Source organism: Montipora capricornis, chromosome 14, assembly GCF_036669925.1.
Source record: "Montipora capricornis isolate CH-2021 chromosome 14, ASM3666992v2, whole genome shotgun sequence".
NCBI classification, from domain to species: Eukaryota; Metazoa; Cnidaria; class Anthozoa; order Scleractinia; family Acroporidae; genus Montipora; species Montipora capricornis.
Genome location: NC_090896.1, coordinates 16,076,937 through 16,091,936, shown reverse-complemented (window position 1 = coordinate 16,091,936; position 15,000 = coordinate 16,076,937). Strand labels below are relative to the sequence as shown.

At 38.9% G+C, this 15,000-nt stretch overlaps 1 protein-coding gene across 1 annotated transcript in view; it reads right to left on the bottom strand.

The window, feature by feature from the left end:
• LOC138031498 (stimulated by retinoic acid gene 6 protein-like) overlaps positions 1-15,000 on the bottom strand; it is a 45,716-nt gene that overhangs the window by 19,043 nt on the left and 11,673 nt on the right. Inside the window, exon 2 of the mRNA XM_068879184.1 lies at positions 4,926-4,980. Within this exon, the coding sequence (XP_068735285.1) occupies positions 4,926-4,980 (55 nt within the window). The remainder of the gene's footprint in view (positions 1-4,925; positions 4,981-15,000) is intronic.

The following is a 15,000-nucleotide window of genomic DNA, read 5'->3' as shown; positions in this document are numbered from 1 at the left end:
TTTCCCTCAAGGCTCAACACCTTGTTTTTAAGCGTTAACCAACTAGTGAACGCTGAAGAACAAGCGGTTTTTTGGCGTTCTCTGCGCATTCACTGTTCGGGAAAATGCAAGAAAACTCGCTGAAAACTCCACTGAACGCGTTGTTTTGTAACTGGAAAACACCAGTAAACAATGGAAAACAACCTGTTTAGCGTGCGTTAACCGCGCGGTGAACACCAGGACAATATATGAAAGAAAACTCTGACTAAACTCCGGTTAACACGCTGTTTTGCAACTGGAAAACGCCGGTAAAACAACGAAAAACAATCTGTTTTCACAACGTTAACCAGGCGGTAAACACCTGGAAAAGGGCTTGTTTTCCTGGTGTTCACCTTAATGGAAAACTGTCGGATAATGGAACGAAAACTCGAGTTCACCGGCAGAAAAACAGACAGAAAACCTTGGATTTTACGATCGGAAAACGCAAGCAAATGTTCGAAAAATGCCGCATTTTGCAATGTTCACCGATCGTTTTCCTAGCGGGTGAACGCTACTTTTTTTGCCGTGATGGTTGGTAGTATATTTAGTATATTTTAATTATTATACTTAGGCTTATATTTAATGTGTAAATAGTCTTAATGATCGATGTTGGTACATTTAGTATATTTTTAATTTTTATAGTTAGCTCACGCCCCTACTGGAAACCAGCTGGTGTTTTTACATTGTTGACTAGGCTAGCGTGATTAAATAAAGTTGATCTAATCTAATCTAAAGAACTGCAGGACTTGGCGCCGCTTACAAAGTTCAACAGAAATCTTGTATTTTGCTTTATGGAGCTGAGGAAAAGTGAAAAGATAGAAACATAGACCAGGTATTTGCCTTTCGCTGGTGGGACTCCAACACCAGCGATACCGTGATTTTGTGTTCGAAAATTTGTTTCTAGAATTCATATTTTCTCCGGCAGAATAATAGTCGGCCGGTCTTGGATGATCGATGAAAACAAGAAGCGCAGGCCGTTTCGATAGTTTCAAAGAAGAGATAGAAGTATTATTGAAGAACCAGCAACTCAGAGAGATGGTAGTTCAAACAAAGACATAACGAACAGTGGGGGAGGGAGGGGGGGGGGGGGGAGGTTACCAACTCGAAAGTCGTAAAAAACGACCACTTCTCACTGGCTGCTTGATATGTGGGACCTAAAAAAGCAAAACACAACAGCAGACTATCTTGTGTGACCAAAAAAGCTTTTATACCATCTTGAGCCGTCAAAACATCAGATAATTCCATAAATGGATGTCTTGGACGCATTTTTGAGGTAAGCTGTCGTCTTTCTGCATGTTCTGAACTAATAATTTTAATATAAAACAACAAAGCCAACTCGTAAGCGAAGCCCTCTCGATTTTCCGTTCGCAATCATTTTGAACAACTTGCAGAGCTCTTTAAATGTGTAATTTAAATATCACATTTCATCCAAGTATAAGTTTAGGCTTTAAGACGTTTATCCTCGCGCTATAGTAAATTTTATATTTCATACTTGAATGCCCACGGCTGAAAATGGTCCCCCATGTTGGATTTTTTACTGTACCCCAGGTTTCACGCGGCATTTCAAAGTTGGCCGAATTTGACTTTAAACGTTCCAAGCGTGTACAGTTCAGCAGTCAAACAACGGCATTGATGCCTGTTTAATTTCACAAAATACCGCCTTCGTTCGATGTCACCGGCCATCTGACCTCCCATTTCAAATAGCGCTGATAAGCAGTATTTAAGTCTAAGCACCCATTTTAAAACGGTTCGCTTTCAATAACTTCGTGGCTCTGTCGTTCAAGGTTAGGGTTAGAACCTGCTAAAATTTGTTGTCATCTTTATGAAAGCAACTCACATATCAAATATCAACACAAATATGGAAATTAGTTAAGTTCTAACATGATCAATCCAGCCAAAAACTTTATTGAAACAAACAACGTGGAAGAAAAAACTTTCCATTGCATGCGTTCAAACAACCAACACATGCCGCGTCAAAAACCACACTCAACTAAATAAATTTCCTGAAATTTCCCACCGGTGTTTAGGATTAAACCCTTAACTGAAAGTCCATTTCTTTCTGAAGCAAAAAATGGACAACAAGCTTTCTTTCAAATAATTATTGACTAAAAAGAATTAGTCAAATTTCAAACTGACATCAGAGATGGGACTTCAGTAACCACAGATGCATTCAAGGCGTTAGATTCCTTCAATGAGGTTGTTAAACAAAAACAGAATTTGCCATTTGGTCTCAGTGTTGTAAATAACAGCAAAATTTCTAAAATATTAGAAATACAGCTCACTTTGAAACGGCTAAACGAGCGAAGCATGCAATTATTGTCGAAGTCCATTACTCGTCGCTTTTAAGATTCCAGATATTTATTTTTCACCGTCTGTCTTGTTTATCCAATAGACCACATTCGTATTCTCAGTATTGAACTGGAACTAGCTTGCAATGGAGGCTAATGCGGGGAAATCTTTTCAAATGCAAATACTTTTTAATATATTCCCCCGCATTAGCCTCCATTGCAAGCTAGTTCCAGTCCAATACTGGGAATACGAATATGGTCTATTCACGTTCCGTTCTTGAGCTCCATAAGGGTATATTTTGTTTAAAGATCCACTAAAATGCCATTTGCGTCACAATGACTTCGACGCCATTGCAGGTTAATTGAGTATTCTACGGTGTCCACGGGATAAAATCTACGCATTTCTACTACTCCCTGAAACCCAGCAAAGATACACGCAGAAGACTCTAGGCACAAAGACAATACTTGGCAGGGGAGTAGCAGGGAAGACCCCAATGCGCAACCTCTCCGATTTCCGACACAAGAAAACAATAATAGTTTTTAAAAAGGGAAAAAATACCAATCAGTTCTCTACTGGATTGTCATGGCAACCCAGTAATAAACAGTCTACAAACTACGCGCTCTACAGTTGATTAGAAGGCCGTATCCGCACAATGTGGCCCCCTGTTTTTAAAAGTCAAAATTTTCTCCTTTGTTCAAAGACCTCAGGACATCATAATTTCTCGTTTAAAAAGGGCGTAATTGAAAGTTTCCGGTTCAATCTACATGTATAGCCCTCATGTTTTTAATTAGGGGCCCTTCACCTTTAGCACTCGGCTGGTAAGATATTTATCAGCAAGGTTTAAGATACATAAGATTGCAGATGGTGTCTTCGAGTGAATAATAATCGTAGTGTGAGAGGGCCGGGAACAAAAAAACACTACATGTTTTATATGCAATGCACAGTTAATGGCCATTGCTAATTAGCTACAATCAAAACAATGAAACGTGTTGTGACTAATAAAATTACAATGATTATGTTGACACGTTTAACAACTAAATCATAAATTTAAATTCTGGATTAATTAACCAGCCTATCAGCGTACAAGCCGTTTGTCACATGTACGTTCTTTTTTTTTAATACTGCGCATGCGAGGTTCTGTGTCTTATTGGAAAAAAAACCGAACTTGTAATGTGAGGGTCATAAGTTCGACTCCTGCTCAGTCGGAGTTGTGTTTCAGTGAAGTATGACGTACTGATTGGCTACTTCGCGTTCTTTCCCATGAGGTACTCATTTTTATATACATAATAAGCTCAACAATGCACGCATTTTGATTGGTTCTCATCTCTGATCTTTTAGAGGGCAAACGCATAGCTAACGTCATCATCAAAAACATTTAATTCTCTTTGACATACCATAAGCCAATGACTTCATTGCTTCATTGTAATTTTTGAATTGGGTTTCTACAGACCGTTTTATATTTCGATTGATTTTCCCGCGAAACCAGTCATTTCCAGCTGATGACAAGTTCTGAATGAGAAATTAACACCCCTGAGAATGGTCGCTCGTGCCGGCCAAATCGTAGTAAGAACTCGTCTAAAAAATAGCTTGATCAGTGAAAATACAGTTAGATAGACTTAGCATTGCAGTTGTAGGCTCCTGGTTAGGAGCTCCTGATAATACATTTTTTATCATAGTTTATAATATATCTTACCACAGTTTTACGTCATGTGTGATCTATTATTGAACAGAATGCACGGTAAAATTAAATCTATTTGATAATTATCAGCTTAAAATCCGTCATTTTGCAACAGATTAATAAAGCTTCATTTCAAAGTCCATGAAATCCCCATAGTAATAAAATGTTGTTTTTTAGATGTGTCTGCTTTACTGGCCAAAAGTGGTCAGAGGCTCATTTTTACTTGCCCCTGCCGCCTAACGCGTATCCAAGCCTGCATCACCAACTAATCATGCTACTTGGAGAGAGAAGCTGTTATAAAAATCGATGACTGGAGAAAACTATAACCCACAAGAGAAAGATGTGAGTTTTAAGCTCCAAGTTGTCGCCTCAGGCCAGACCTAACAATCAACGTTGCTAATTTATTAGCTTTTTTTATATTCAACTGGTCAGGGATTATGATGTTGCAATCAAAGAAATCACGCCTTACGAAAGCGATGGTTTGCTTGACGTCGCTGTCAGTAGTATCCGATTGCCTCTCTCCATCCATTCTCTTCCAGATGGCGCAATTCTCTTGGTTAGCACAGAGCCGGAATAAGAACCTCTGGCTGAGCCTTTGGTCAGTTCCGAAATCTGCACAATCATAGTAAGGGTTCATTTTTTGGTAAACGTTGGCAACCACAAATGTTTCGAGTTGCTGAGTCTGGGCACAAAAGCCGAAAATCCATTTTTCGTGAAACGGTGCTAACCAAAAGAATTGCGGGACGAGACGGCTCCCCATCCACATTAGGCAATTAAAGTTAGGCGTAGTGTGGTTAAGATAAAGGTGTAACTCGGGGGGAGGGGGGCGGGGGGTTGGGGATGGAAACTAACCTGTTGTTATTGATTCATGATTTTTCCGTGGTTAAATCCGAAAAATATTTTTCAGTAGAGATTGTAAAATAAAAATTCTTATACTCACTGCCGGGGCAAGGCATCCAAGTTCGAACAGCAATGGGTCTAGAACTTCCTTGCACCTTGAAAAAAAATTCATTGAATAACGGTGAATGTGAGTAAATGCATGTTCATAGGATTCTCGAACGCGTTTTGTGCATTTAGTGAATGCGGACCGTGGTAAAAAATGAGGAATGTTTGGTATCCGTTATGTACTGATCGAATCGAACATTCAAGATCCCCCAAGAACCACGTATTCTTGCCTTGCCTTAGACTGGGAATTTTTTTCTAGGAGAATCTAAGAAAATTCATTTCTGATTACTCATTATCAGAGGCTTAACTAATTAAGAAACCAAAAGGCCCAAGAAAGGAGCAGCCGCACTGGAACAGCATTAACAAGACGGTTCAATTAGAGCGTATTTTATGGTTTAATGATCCGGCTTTGGATTTCAACAGAAATGCAAAACACGATTTTCGACCCAGGAAGGAATCCGTTCATATCAATCACAGAGTTAAGGATTCGTTGCACTGAAGTGAGACTCTGCTTCATGAAGGGGGTGGGGAGGGGAGGGGGGGGGGATGAGCAGTGCAACGGAAAGATACCTTGCATGTTAATTTTCGCCGTAAAAATGACGAATTCGAGAAAAATCCAAAATAAACATTTCATCAGACAACCAGCGGCTTATTTACTCAGCTTGGTCAATGAGCCCGGAACAAACCAAACGCAAATATGAAGCCAAGCCACCTTGCCTTCTTACTGTCTTAAAGATTTGTCTTTATCACGGAAGGCAGAAGTCTATGACCCGTCTGTTGCTAATAAAGTACACTTCGGCAACAATCCAAGTGAATAGCTAAATCAACTGATAAAGAGGGCTAATATTTTCAGAGTCGATGATAGTTGAACGATGGACGAAGTAAGAATGATTATACTGATTATTTTTGTCATAAATTGTTTACATTACTGCTTTGTACGGGTCTTGACAAACTGCGAGCCAGCGAGACATTCTAGTCTAAGCACCCATTTTAAAATTGGCTGCTAAAGAGTATTTAAGTCTAAGCACCCATTTTAAAACGGTTAGTTTTCACTGATCGTGTGACTCGCATGTTAACTGGCCTGGTTCGCCATGTTGGCTCTCATGACTCGCAACTATGGCTTGCATGGCTCGCATATGTTGTCCACACACTTTTTTTTTTCAAACTCACGCAGTGCCAGTTTCACTGAAATTCATAGACCATTTTACAGTTGTGGCTAAGTTACCTGGCCTAAGAATGGAAGGGAGGCTGCCGGTGACCCTGCTTTGATAGAAAACTCTTTGCTTTTCTGGTGGTGATGCACACTAATTAAAACTGGTAGTAATCACGGATTAGTAAAGTGCGTTCGATGTTTAGTAAAGTACTATTTTTTATTGTACTAATTGCCCAGAAATATTCAGGGAAAGTGGACTTGTGGGGTGCTTTTGTGGCAGTACGCAGAGAGAACTTGAATCTCCTGTGAAAAGCAGCCGAGTTGACAAATCACAACTCAGTACCGTTGCCGACACGAATTGCCATGCGGGGGCCAATTGTAGTGTGTTTCCTACAAAATATACCAGTACACAGCTTTCTGATGTTCTAAGAAGTCGCTTTAGTCATATTTGCTAGTGATACTTCAAATAAATTAACATAACTTCAATTATGTTTGAAAGAAAACAGCGGAGCAACCAACACGCATGACTGCAAGGCACATGGAAATATGGAGATCTTTTACCGCTTTCAATTGAGCATGCCGACATTGCGATACAAACCCGCTGTCGAGGCATGACAGACTCACAATCACATCAGATCGAGAGGATGTGCTCGTCGACCAGCTAGTCCAAGATAGCGTCCAAACCCTGAAATCGTATGGCATCACGATCGATATCCGGGAAACATAGTTAAGGTCACCGGCAGCCTCGCAGCCATTCATAGGCTAGGTTACTGAGCCAACAACTGGAAAATGGCCTATATGAATCATTCATATGTGTTATACCGCACAAATGTCAAAAGGAAAGGTAAGGAAAGGAACTGTATTTAAGTGTCGTTCTAACGCTGGAGCACTAATTTGGGACACTGTAAACTGAAATTAACAATGAAAGCAAATCAATTAAAATGTTGGTTTGTGGGGAGAGGCGAAACCGGAGTATTCGGAGAAAACCTTTTGATGCAGAGTAGAGAACCAACATACTCAACCCACATATGAAGCCGAGTCCGGGAATCTAACCCGGGCCACATTGGTGGGAGGGGAGTGCTCTCACCACTGCGCCATCCCTGAACCCATTCCGTTTCGCTTTTTAGCATATGTATACTGATTTTGTTTAAAGGTTTTTGAAATTCTGTCATATTTTTGCTCAAATACTACTTTTTAAAAGCGTGCACTTGAAAATAGAACCGTCCGCCAAGTCGTACACGCATTTCAGTGAAACTAACACAGGGTGCGTTAAGAAAAAAAAAACTATCGGTGATTTAAACAATTACAAGAATAATTTTCGATACCTTTCGAATTGCAGTGGAGTATATTTAATTTCTTGTACCTAAAATATTAACTTATGGTGTGAATCACGATGTCTTTTGATAGAAAACTGAAAATATTTAATATCGCATTAAGCTCAGTTTTGAAATCGCGATAGAAAATTGAGTCACTTGCATAAACGACTGTCAATTACAATGTGCTTGAATTGAGTAATATATAGTTCACTTGCGGATTTTTGCCGTCAAATACAATTTTCAGACACTTCCAAAGTTAATAGAGGGGAATGGTTTGGAAGCTCGGCAAACATCAAAGGAGCAAACAAAGATGCCCAGATTTAGGTTGGAAAGTGCACGACCGTGCACAATCTTTTGTTTTGCGCTCATACAATATGCATGAATTACGTAACCAACACGTTTCATTTGGTTAGTTCCTCACTACGGGGTAAACAGCTATTGTGTTTTGTGCACGATCAAGGCCAAATAAGAGAACAAAAACCTACAACAAAGAAATTTGTAGGGTTTCATAACGATTCCCCTCTATTAACTATGATACTTCTAAAAGACTAATTCACATTTTTAAAAGGTTTCCAAACTACAAGCCGAAAATTAGTCAGTTCAACGATTCTATATAAATAATTAGTAACAGTTTGCATTCAAATTTCGCGTCATTTGGCTCGATCAGGTTACAAGCATTTCTGATATTTTCGGAGGGAAGCGTTCCTAGTTCGAGCATAGGACTTTACTCAGGAAATGAATAATAGCAGCATTTGAAGAATATGAGGTGAATAAGTTTAACAGTGAGGTACCAGCTACATGTTTATCACCTTAAATATCACCCATTTTTCGCCGTCATGTTATGCGGCCTTTAAGGATGTTCTTTAAGAGCTTAGAAAATGACAATTTTAAAGGGACAGTGTCATGGGATGGCATGGGCAGTATTTCACACACACACACATTTTAACAGATGTTATTTTTTTTTGCTTTTTCTGTTTATGTTTTAAAAAGTTTCTCCACATTGTAGATGCTGCATTGGTATTTTGACTGCTCTTCTTTTGGTTTCTTGAGGAGAATGAATCACTATTTGTCCGGTTCCAGCTCGATGGCCGCCACGACTCGACATGGTAACATACGATCAAAACCTCTTCCAAACAACAAAATCAAAGAAAAAAGGAGCAAAGAACGACAACGAATATATAGTTAATTTGTTTCTGAACGCCACAGGATATTTGGTTCACTAAAGTGACCACGGATGGCTTTGATTGTGTAAGATATTCACACCCACGCACTCCTTTGAAAAAGTTGGCAAACTTTTTTAAAAATTTTGGCATGCTGTCACGCATGCACCACCGGTGACACTGCTCCTTTAACATGTCCGAAAAGGCTAGAACCGAAGTAGGAATGGATAAGAATGGTTGTTTTTATGTCGTGTCAAGTGCCAATTGATATCAATATAAGACTTCACCGTCGCTTGGCGCTCGCAGCATTTTTTTGAACAATTTGTCATGCAGAAAACCGCACTTTAACCGCGTTTTCAAAATTTCCGCAAATTTCTTAAAAAAAAAGGAATCGTTGGAACTTGCAAATATGAGTTTTGAAAATAGTTCACTAAAGGGTATCTTTGGGCAAAATATAAGCGATCTGCAAAAATAGTCGTTGTGGATTCTGTCAGGCAGCCACTCAAATTCATGATGACATGATCATAAATATAACGTAAGCTAAGCAAGATACACGCATTTCGAGGTTTATTTACTCACCCTTCCGAGATTTCAGATGTGTTTGACATATTGCAGGATTGTTTGTTTGTCTGTAAGCTAAGTTCTGTGTCTGTCAACGTTTATCGGATTAACCTGCGATCAACCGAACTCTTCTTGAGACAAGGCGCTAAAAATTCCTAATACAATTTCTTAACGAGTCGTCTGCCGCCCACCCGACCTGTCAAGAGTGATATTATCACGTGTCATGCTATAAATATGAGCCAATCAGATTTTACCGGAAATTACCAGCACGCTGCGATTCAAGGAAAGACACGACAAAAACAAAACAGCACTCTAACTTTAATGTCTGCAAATCCCGCTTGACAGTTGGTGCGGTTTCTCTATTCAAACCATCAAGGACCAAATAATCTCGAGATAAAATGGCAGAAAAATCCCGAATTCTCAGAGCGTCGCACCGATAACGCGACGTAGCGTTCTTGTTCCACCAGGCCCAACCTCAGGCTTCATCTCATACACTGGGCTGCTGTCCCCTTTTTGACTGACAACTACACAAAGAAGGGTGAATATCCGGTAGTTTCGTGTTTCGTACAGTTATACGCGTGAACTACTTGATTTAGATGATCTGAGTAGCATGATTTCTGTGTTACTGGTACAGTGTGGAGCATACTCAGAAGGGTGTGGTTAAATCGCTCTACTTGACCATTACCTCGTGGGTGATATGGAGTGGTGCTAGAGTGTACTACCCCACATAGCTTTTCTAGTTCATGCTGAAGGTGTTTTTCGAACTCTCTTCCCTCATCATGATAATTCTTTAATGGAAGCCAAATCGTAAGATAAAATCTTTGTACAGTTTCTGAGCAACTGTTCGTGTTTTTGGTGGCATAAGCCTGCGCATAACGAGTGAAATGGTCCACAACAAAAAGGATATATTCATAACCTCCATTACTCCTTTCCAGGTGAAGAAAGTCAATGGCGACCAGTCCAAACGGTGCGGTGGTCTCAATAGGTTGTAATGGGGATCTTGTCTTGAGAGTAGGTGGCTTCTGTTTAACACATTGACAGACATGTCCAATATAGTGCTCAATGTGTCTCTGCAGGTGTGGCCATTAGAAACGTTATCTTGTAAGACGTAACGTGTGATCGACTCCAAAGTGACCCATCTTCTCATGAAGCTCCTTGAGGACCAGTGGATGAAATTTCTTTGGAATGATGATCTGAGTACGAGGTCCCTTGTGTCTTCTCGTTATCCCGTCCGTGTCAACTGAGAGATGATCCCATTCATGAAGAAGTAGCTTTGTCTCAAATAACTCTTTTTTTCCTTTTTCCTCTTTGTTAGGCGTCGGCCACTGTGGACCAAGTCTCTAACTCGACTAGTGACTGGATCAGTGCTTTGGGCTTGTTTGATATCCAGTTTTGTGGTATGAAGTTCTTCAAGGTTGTACGGGTCAGCTAGTATTACAGTGGGATCTCCTGAAGGGGCTGATACCCAATTTACGGTGCCTTCCTCTTGGAACTTTGAGGAACAAGAAACAGCCTGAAGGACATCATGTGACACCACCTCAGTGCAGATTTGAATGTAATCACTCCCGTCTAACGGTACTCTGGATAAGGTGTTGGTTTTTCCTGAGCGATAGTGAATTGTGAAACTAAAATCGGCTAAGTCTCCTACCCAACGAACACCCATGGCGTTAAGCATCGCAGTGGACAAAACATAGGTCAGAGGGTTGTTATCGGTGTATACTTGGAAGCTTGGGGCGTAGTAGAGTTAGTCCCTAAATTGATCACGGACCGCCCATTTCAATGCTAGAAATTCCAGCTTCCGAAGTGGAGGTAGTAATTCCTTTCAGTAGGTATGCAATGACACGAAGAACATCATTCTGATACTGGTACAACACTGCACCCAGCCCATCCTTGGAGGCATCAGTGTGTAGGACAAAAGGTTTCTCAAAACCTGGGTAGGCCATTGCTGGAGCACTGGTGAGACAGTCAATAAGTTTTTCTAACAAAGACCGATGAGTGGGTAGTCCAATCAATGGGAAAATTCGGGGACAACTGTCCGGTGTCTTTCCGTGACTTCTCATTTTTCATCTCTTCAGGGGATTCAGCAGGTGACTTGACTAGATCAAAAATAGGTGATGAATCTACGGTGGTAAATAAGGAAACCCATAAGTCTGCGCACCTCGCTCACTGTCTTCAGAATAGAATTCTTAAGGGCAAGAAATGACTTGATACTGGACGGGTCCAACTTGTAAACCCCTCCAGAAACCACACGCCCAAGGAACACAACTTCTCTCTTGAACAGTTTACACTTCTGCGGTTTCAATTTAACTCCATGATCTCGTAATCGGCCAAGGACTTTGCGCATGTGTTCAATATGTTCTTCAAATGTTGCACTAAACACAATTATGTCACTAGATATGGCACACATACTGTATCCCTTAAATCTCCTAGGCAGTTCTCCATTAATCGCTGGAAGGCCGCCGGCGCACATGACAAGCCGAATGGGATTGCCACCAATTCATAAAAGCCCCAAGGAGTGACGAAAGCCATTAACGGCTGACGTTTGGGACTCATGAACCCCTGGTGCAAAAAAAAAAAAAAATGGGTATCGAGTGGCCATCTGGTCGGGTCTTTTTGTTTAGTGCGCTGAAGTCCACACACAGTCTTAAACTTTGGTCCTTCTTTCTCACACAAACCACAGGCGAACTATATGACGATGTCGAACGTCGAATAAAGTTTTGGTTTAACAAATCTTCTTCCACGGTTAGCCTTCACTTCCGAGTAAAGTGGTGTAGGTACTGCAACATAATTCTTCTGTACAGGAGTGTGATAAATAAGGTCTAACTAAGGCTCCAGTTCCTTGATACATCCAATATCGTTACCGTCCCTTGCAAATGAATCTTGCTCCTCCGTCAGTAGTTTAAAATCCATTTCCTTCTTGTTGGGCGTAAGACTCTCGACGTCTGTGTCCTTAAAGTGCGGTGGGATACTGAAAGGTTTCCCAGCTTTCACAGAAGCTTGCACTTCATTCAGTGATTCTCCAGGCGTGTTTTCTGATCTACTTTCCTCGCTTGCTTCATAGGTCTCCTCAGAGTCTTTCAATGTAACCTCAACTGGTGTGACTGATTGGACGAGTTGTAGTCGGCCAAGCGAGGTTCGCCCTCTGAGTACGACATCATGGTCAGTGTTGTTAACAATGTCAATTTCAACTTGATATGACTTTCCATTCTTCACAGTTAACAAGGTCTCTTGGACTTCTAAGCCACTGGGTCAGGGACAGGCTTCATCCGGCTCAAACAACTCACCAACTTTAAGGCAGTTTGAGGCCAGTACAACTAGAAGTAATTATCTGGTGAAGTACCTCATTCTCACTTACCCTTGTTCATAATCTCTTCTATCACATTAAACCCAATTAACGGGGAGTCCAGCGACTGTTCAGTAACAAGAAAGGGGAGTGACAATTCATCCTTAGATGACCTCAGTCTAAAGTTCAGCTCTACCCATCCTATGTACAGTACCTTACTACCGTTGGCAGCAGTCAAGTTCAGTTTGATGTCCAATAATTCTGATATGTCCTTAACAGCGATGTCAGGAAAATCACCTTTCCCACACTGCTAGAGCAAACGTCGTGATGGCTTCAAGCCACACCAAAATCCAGCTACGCTTCCTTAAAGCTCCGAATGCTGGATTTTTAAATATTATTTGAGGTCCAGCGCTTCGAGTTTTGGACGGATTTCAGATATAATGGCATGAGAGGAAAACTTCTGGGTTTCAGCTTACTTGTTGCATGATTTGAAACCTGTACGATGAAAATTTGTTAGTGAAAATCGGCTTGGTGCTGGAGCGATCCGAAATCGAGCTTTTCACCTTTGTCTTTCTATTGGTACGCAGAGGGGAACGTCGAACACAAACCTTCCATTTTTCTCAGTATTTTTAATTTTTTAAAAAGCGCTCTACTAATTCTAGAAGGACACGGCCGAACTCTACTCGTGACAATCAGTTGTCACTGACACTGTTGGAATATTTTGGGGATGTATCCTAATGCAGCGAAAGATTAATGATGCTTATCAACGTTCATAAACGTTTTCTGAATGTTTTAAAATGACTTTTCAATGGTATGGAACGTTCTCTATTTCCGTTAGGGAACATTGAAAACGTTTCAGAATGCATTGAGAATGTTTGTGAATGCATTTCAACGTTTCCAAATGCGTTGCGCTGAAAAACATCTCAACGCAATTTTCATTAAGCCTGGTTTTCCCAAAGAGGGTCACAAATAATATTTTATAGATTCGGAAATACTGTTATTAATGATAATGATCCAATAACAAAAGAAATTATAATATTTATCTACAAGATATCGATTTATTTGCTAATAGAACAGCAAAAAAATTATACAACAAATTCAAAAACAATTATTTTTATATTGAAACTAAAGACAATAATTTTATCAGGTTCAAATTACATCAATACACACGATCTTTTTATTGAAATAAGGTTATTATTTTAGGAAAGAAAGACAACAATTATTATTTTTATGAAAATGGTAAAAAAATGTCACCAAATATTTTAAGCCTATGTGTAGACCATGGAGAAATAAATTTTGAAAAATATAAAAACAAAAACATATGTATTTATCAAAAAACAATAAGATTTTGGAATGGTAATGAACATTGCAAACATCACAAAAACTTTTATGCTCAATTAATCATTAAGAAGGATCACAAAAACAAAATTATTCATGGTTCAGGCATAATAATTTTTTCGAACCCTATATTAATAAACAAATGAAAATTAAAAATAATAACAATATTGATAAACTTTCTAAACAAGAGCTTATCAATATAATATTAGATAGAAATAAAAAGATTGAAATTCTTCAAAATCAAGCAAAATCACCAGCTTCAAAATCAAGAGTCAATATGATTCAAAAACCAATACCTGTAGCGTTAAACAAATGGTTCAAGATTATGAAGATAATATCATTGAACCACCCTTAATTATTAAGTTATTTAAAAGCCTGTACCAATACCAACAACTATAAAAAAAGAAACAAACAAAACCTTAAAAGGCTACACAACATCATATGAAATTAGCATTAAAAACAATTACGATCCTTTAATTCAACTTCAAAACACAAGAAAGGCTGTTGAGAGACATATTGAAAAAAATTTAAATAAAATGAAAGGACTAAAATTCATTGAAACACTTAATATAACATTTGAAAAACCGTCAGGTAATGAAAAACTAATTAAATCCGCTTATTTCAACAGTAAAGCACAAACAATAATTTAAAAAAAAAAACAAATAGAACTAGCTTTAAAATTATCAAAACAACAAATATTACTGATTATAAGTCAATGGATTTCAGAGGGATCTGGTTGGGTTATTCAATCTGTTGACTGTCATCACCTTTACGTTGTCAGATATCAACCATTAAAAGGCTCATCTTATATTAAATTACCAAAATTATATTATATTAAATTACCAATTAATTTACAAAATAAAGATGATAAACGCTTCAGATGGTGCCATATTAGATATTTGAATCAACAAAAAAATAATGCACATATAATAACAAATGCTGACAAAAATTTGTGTCTCAATTAAATTATGACGAAGTTAATTTTCCAGTAAAACTTAATCAAGTAAATAAATTGAAAAACAAAACAGCATTTCAATTAATATATTTGGTTATGTAAACATCCATTTCCATTATATATTTCAAAAGAAAAATATGACATATGGCTTTATTATTGATTACTGAAGAAACCAAATCACACTATGTATTAATCACAGATTTTAATAAATTTATGTTTCATCAAACAAAACACAAAGGGAGAAAACATTTTTGTATATATTGTTTACAATGCTTCAGCTCTGAACAAATTTTATTTAACCACA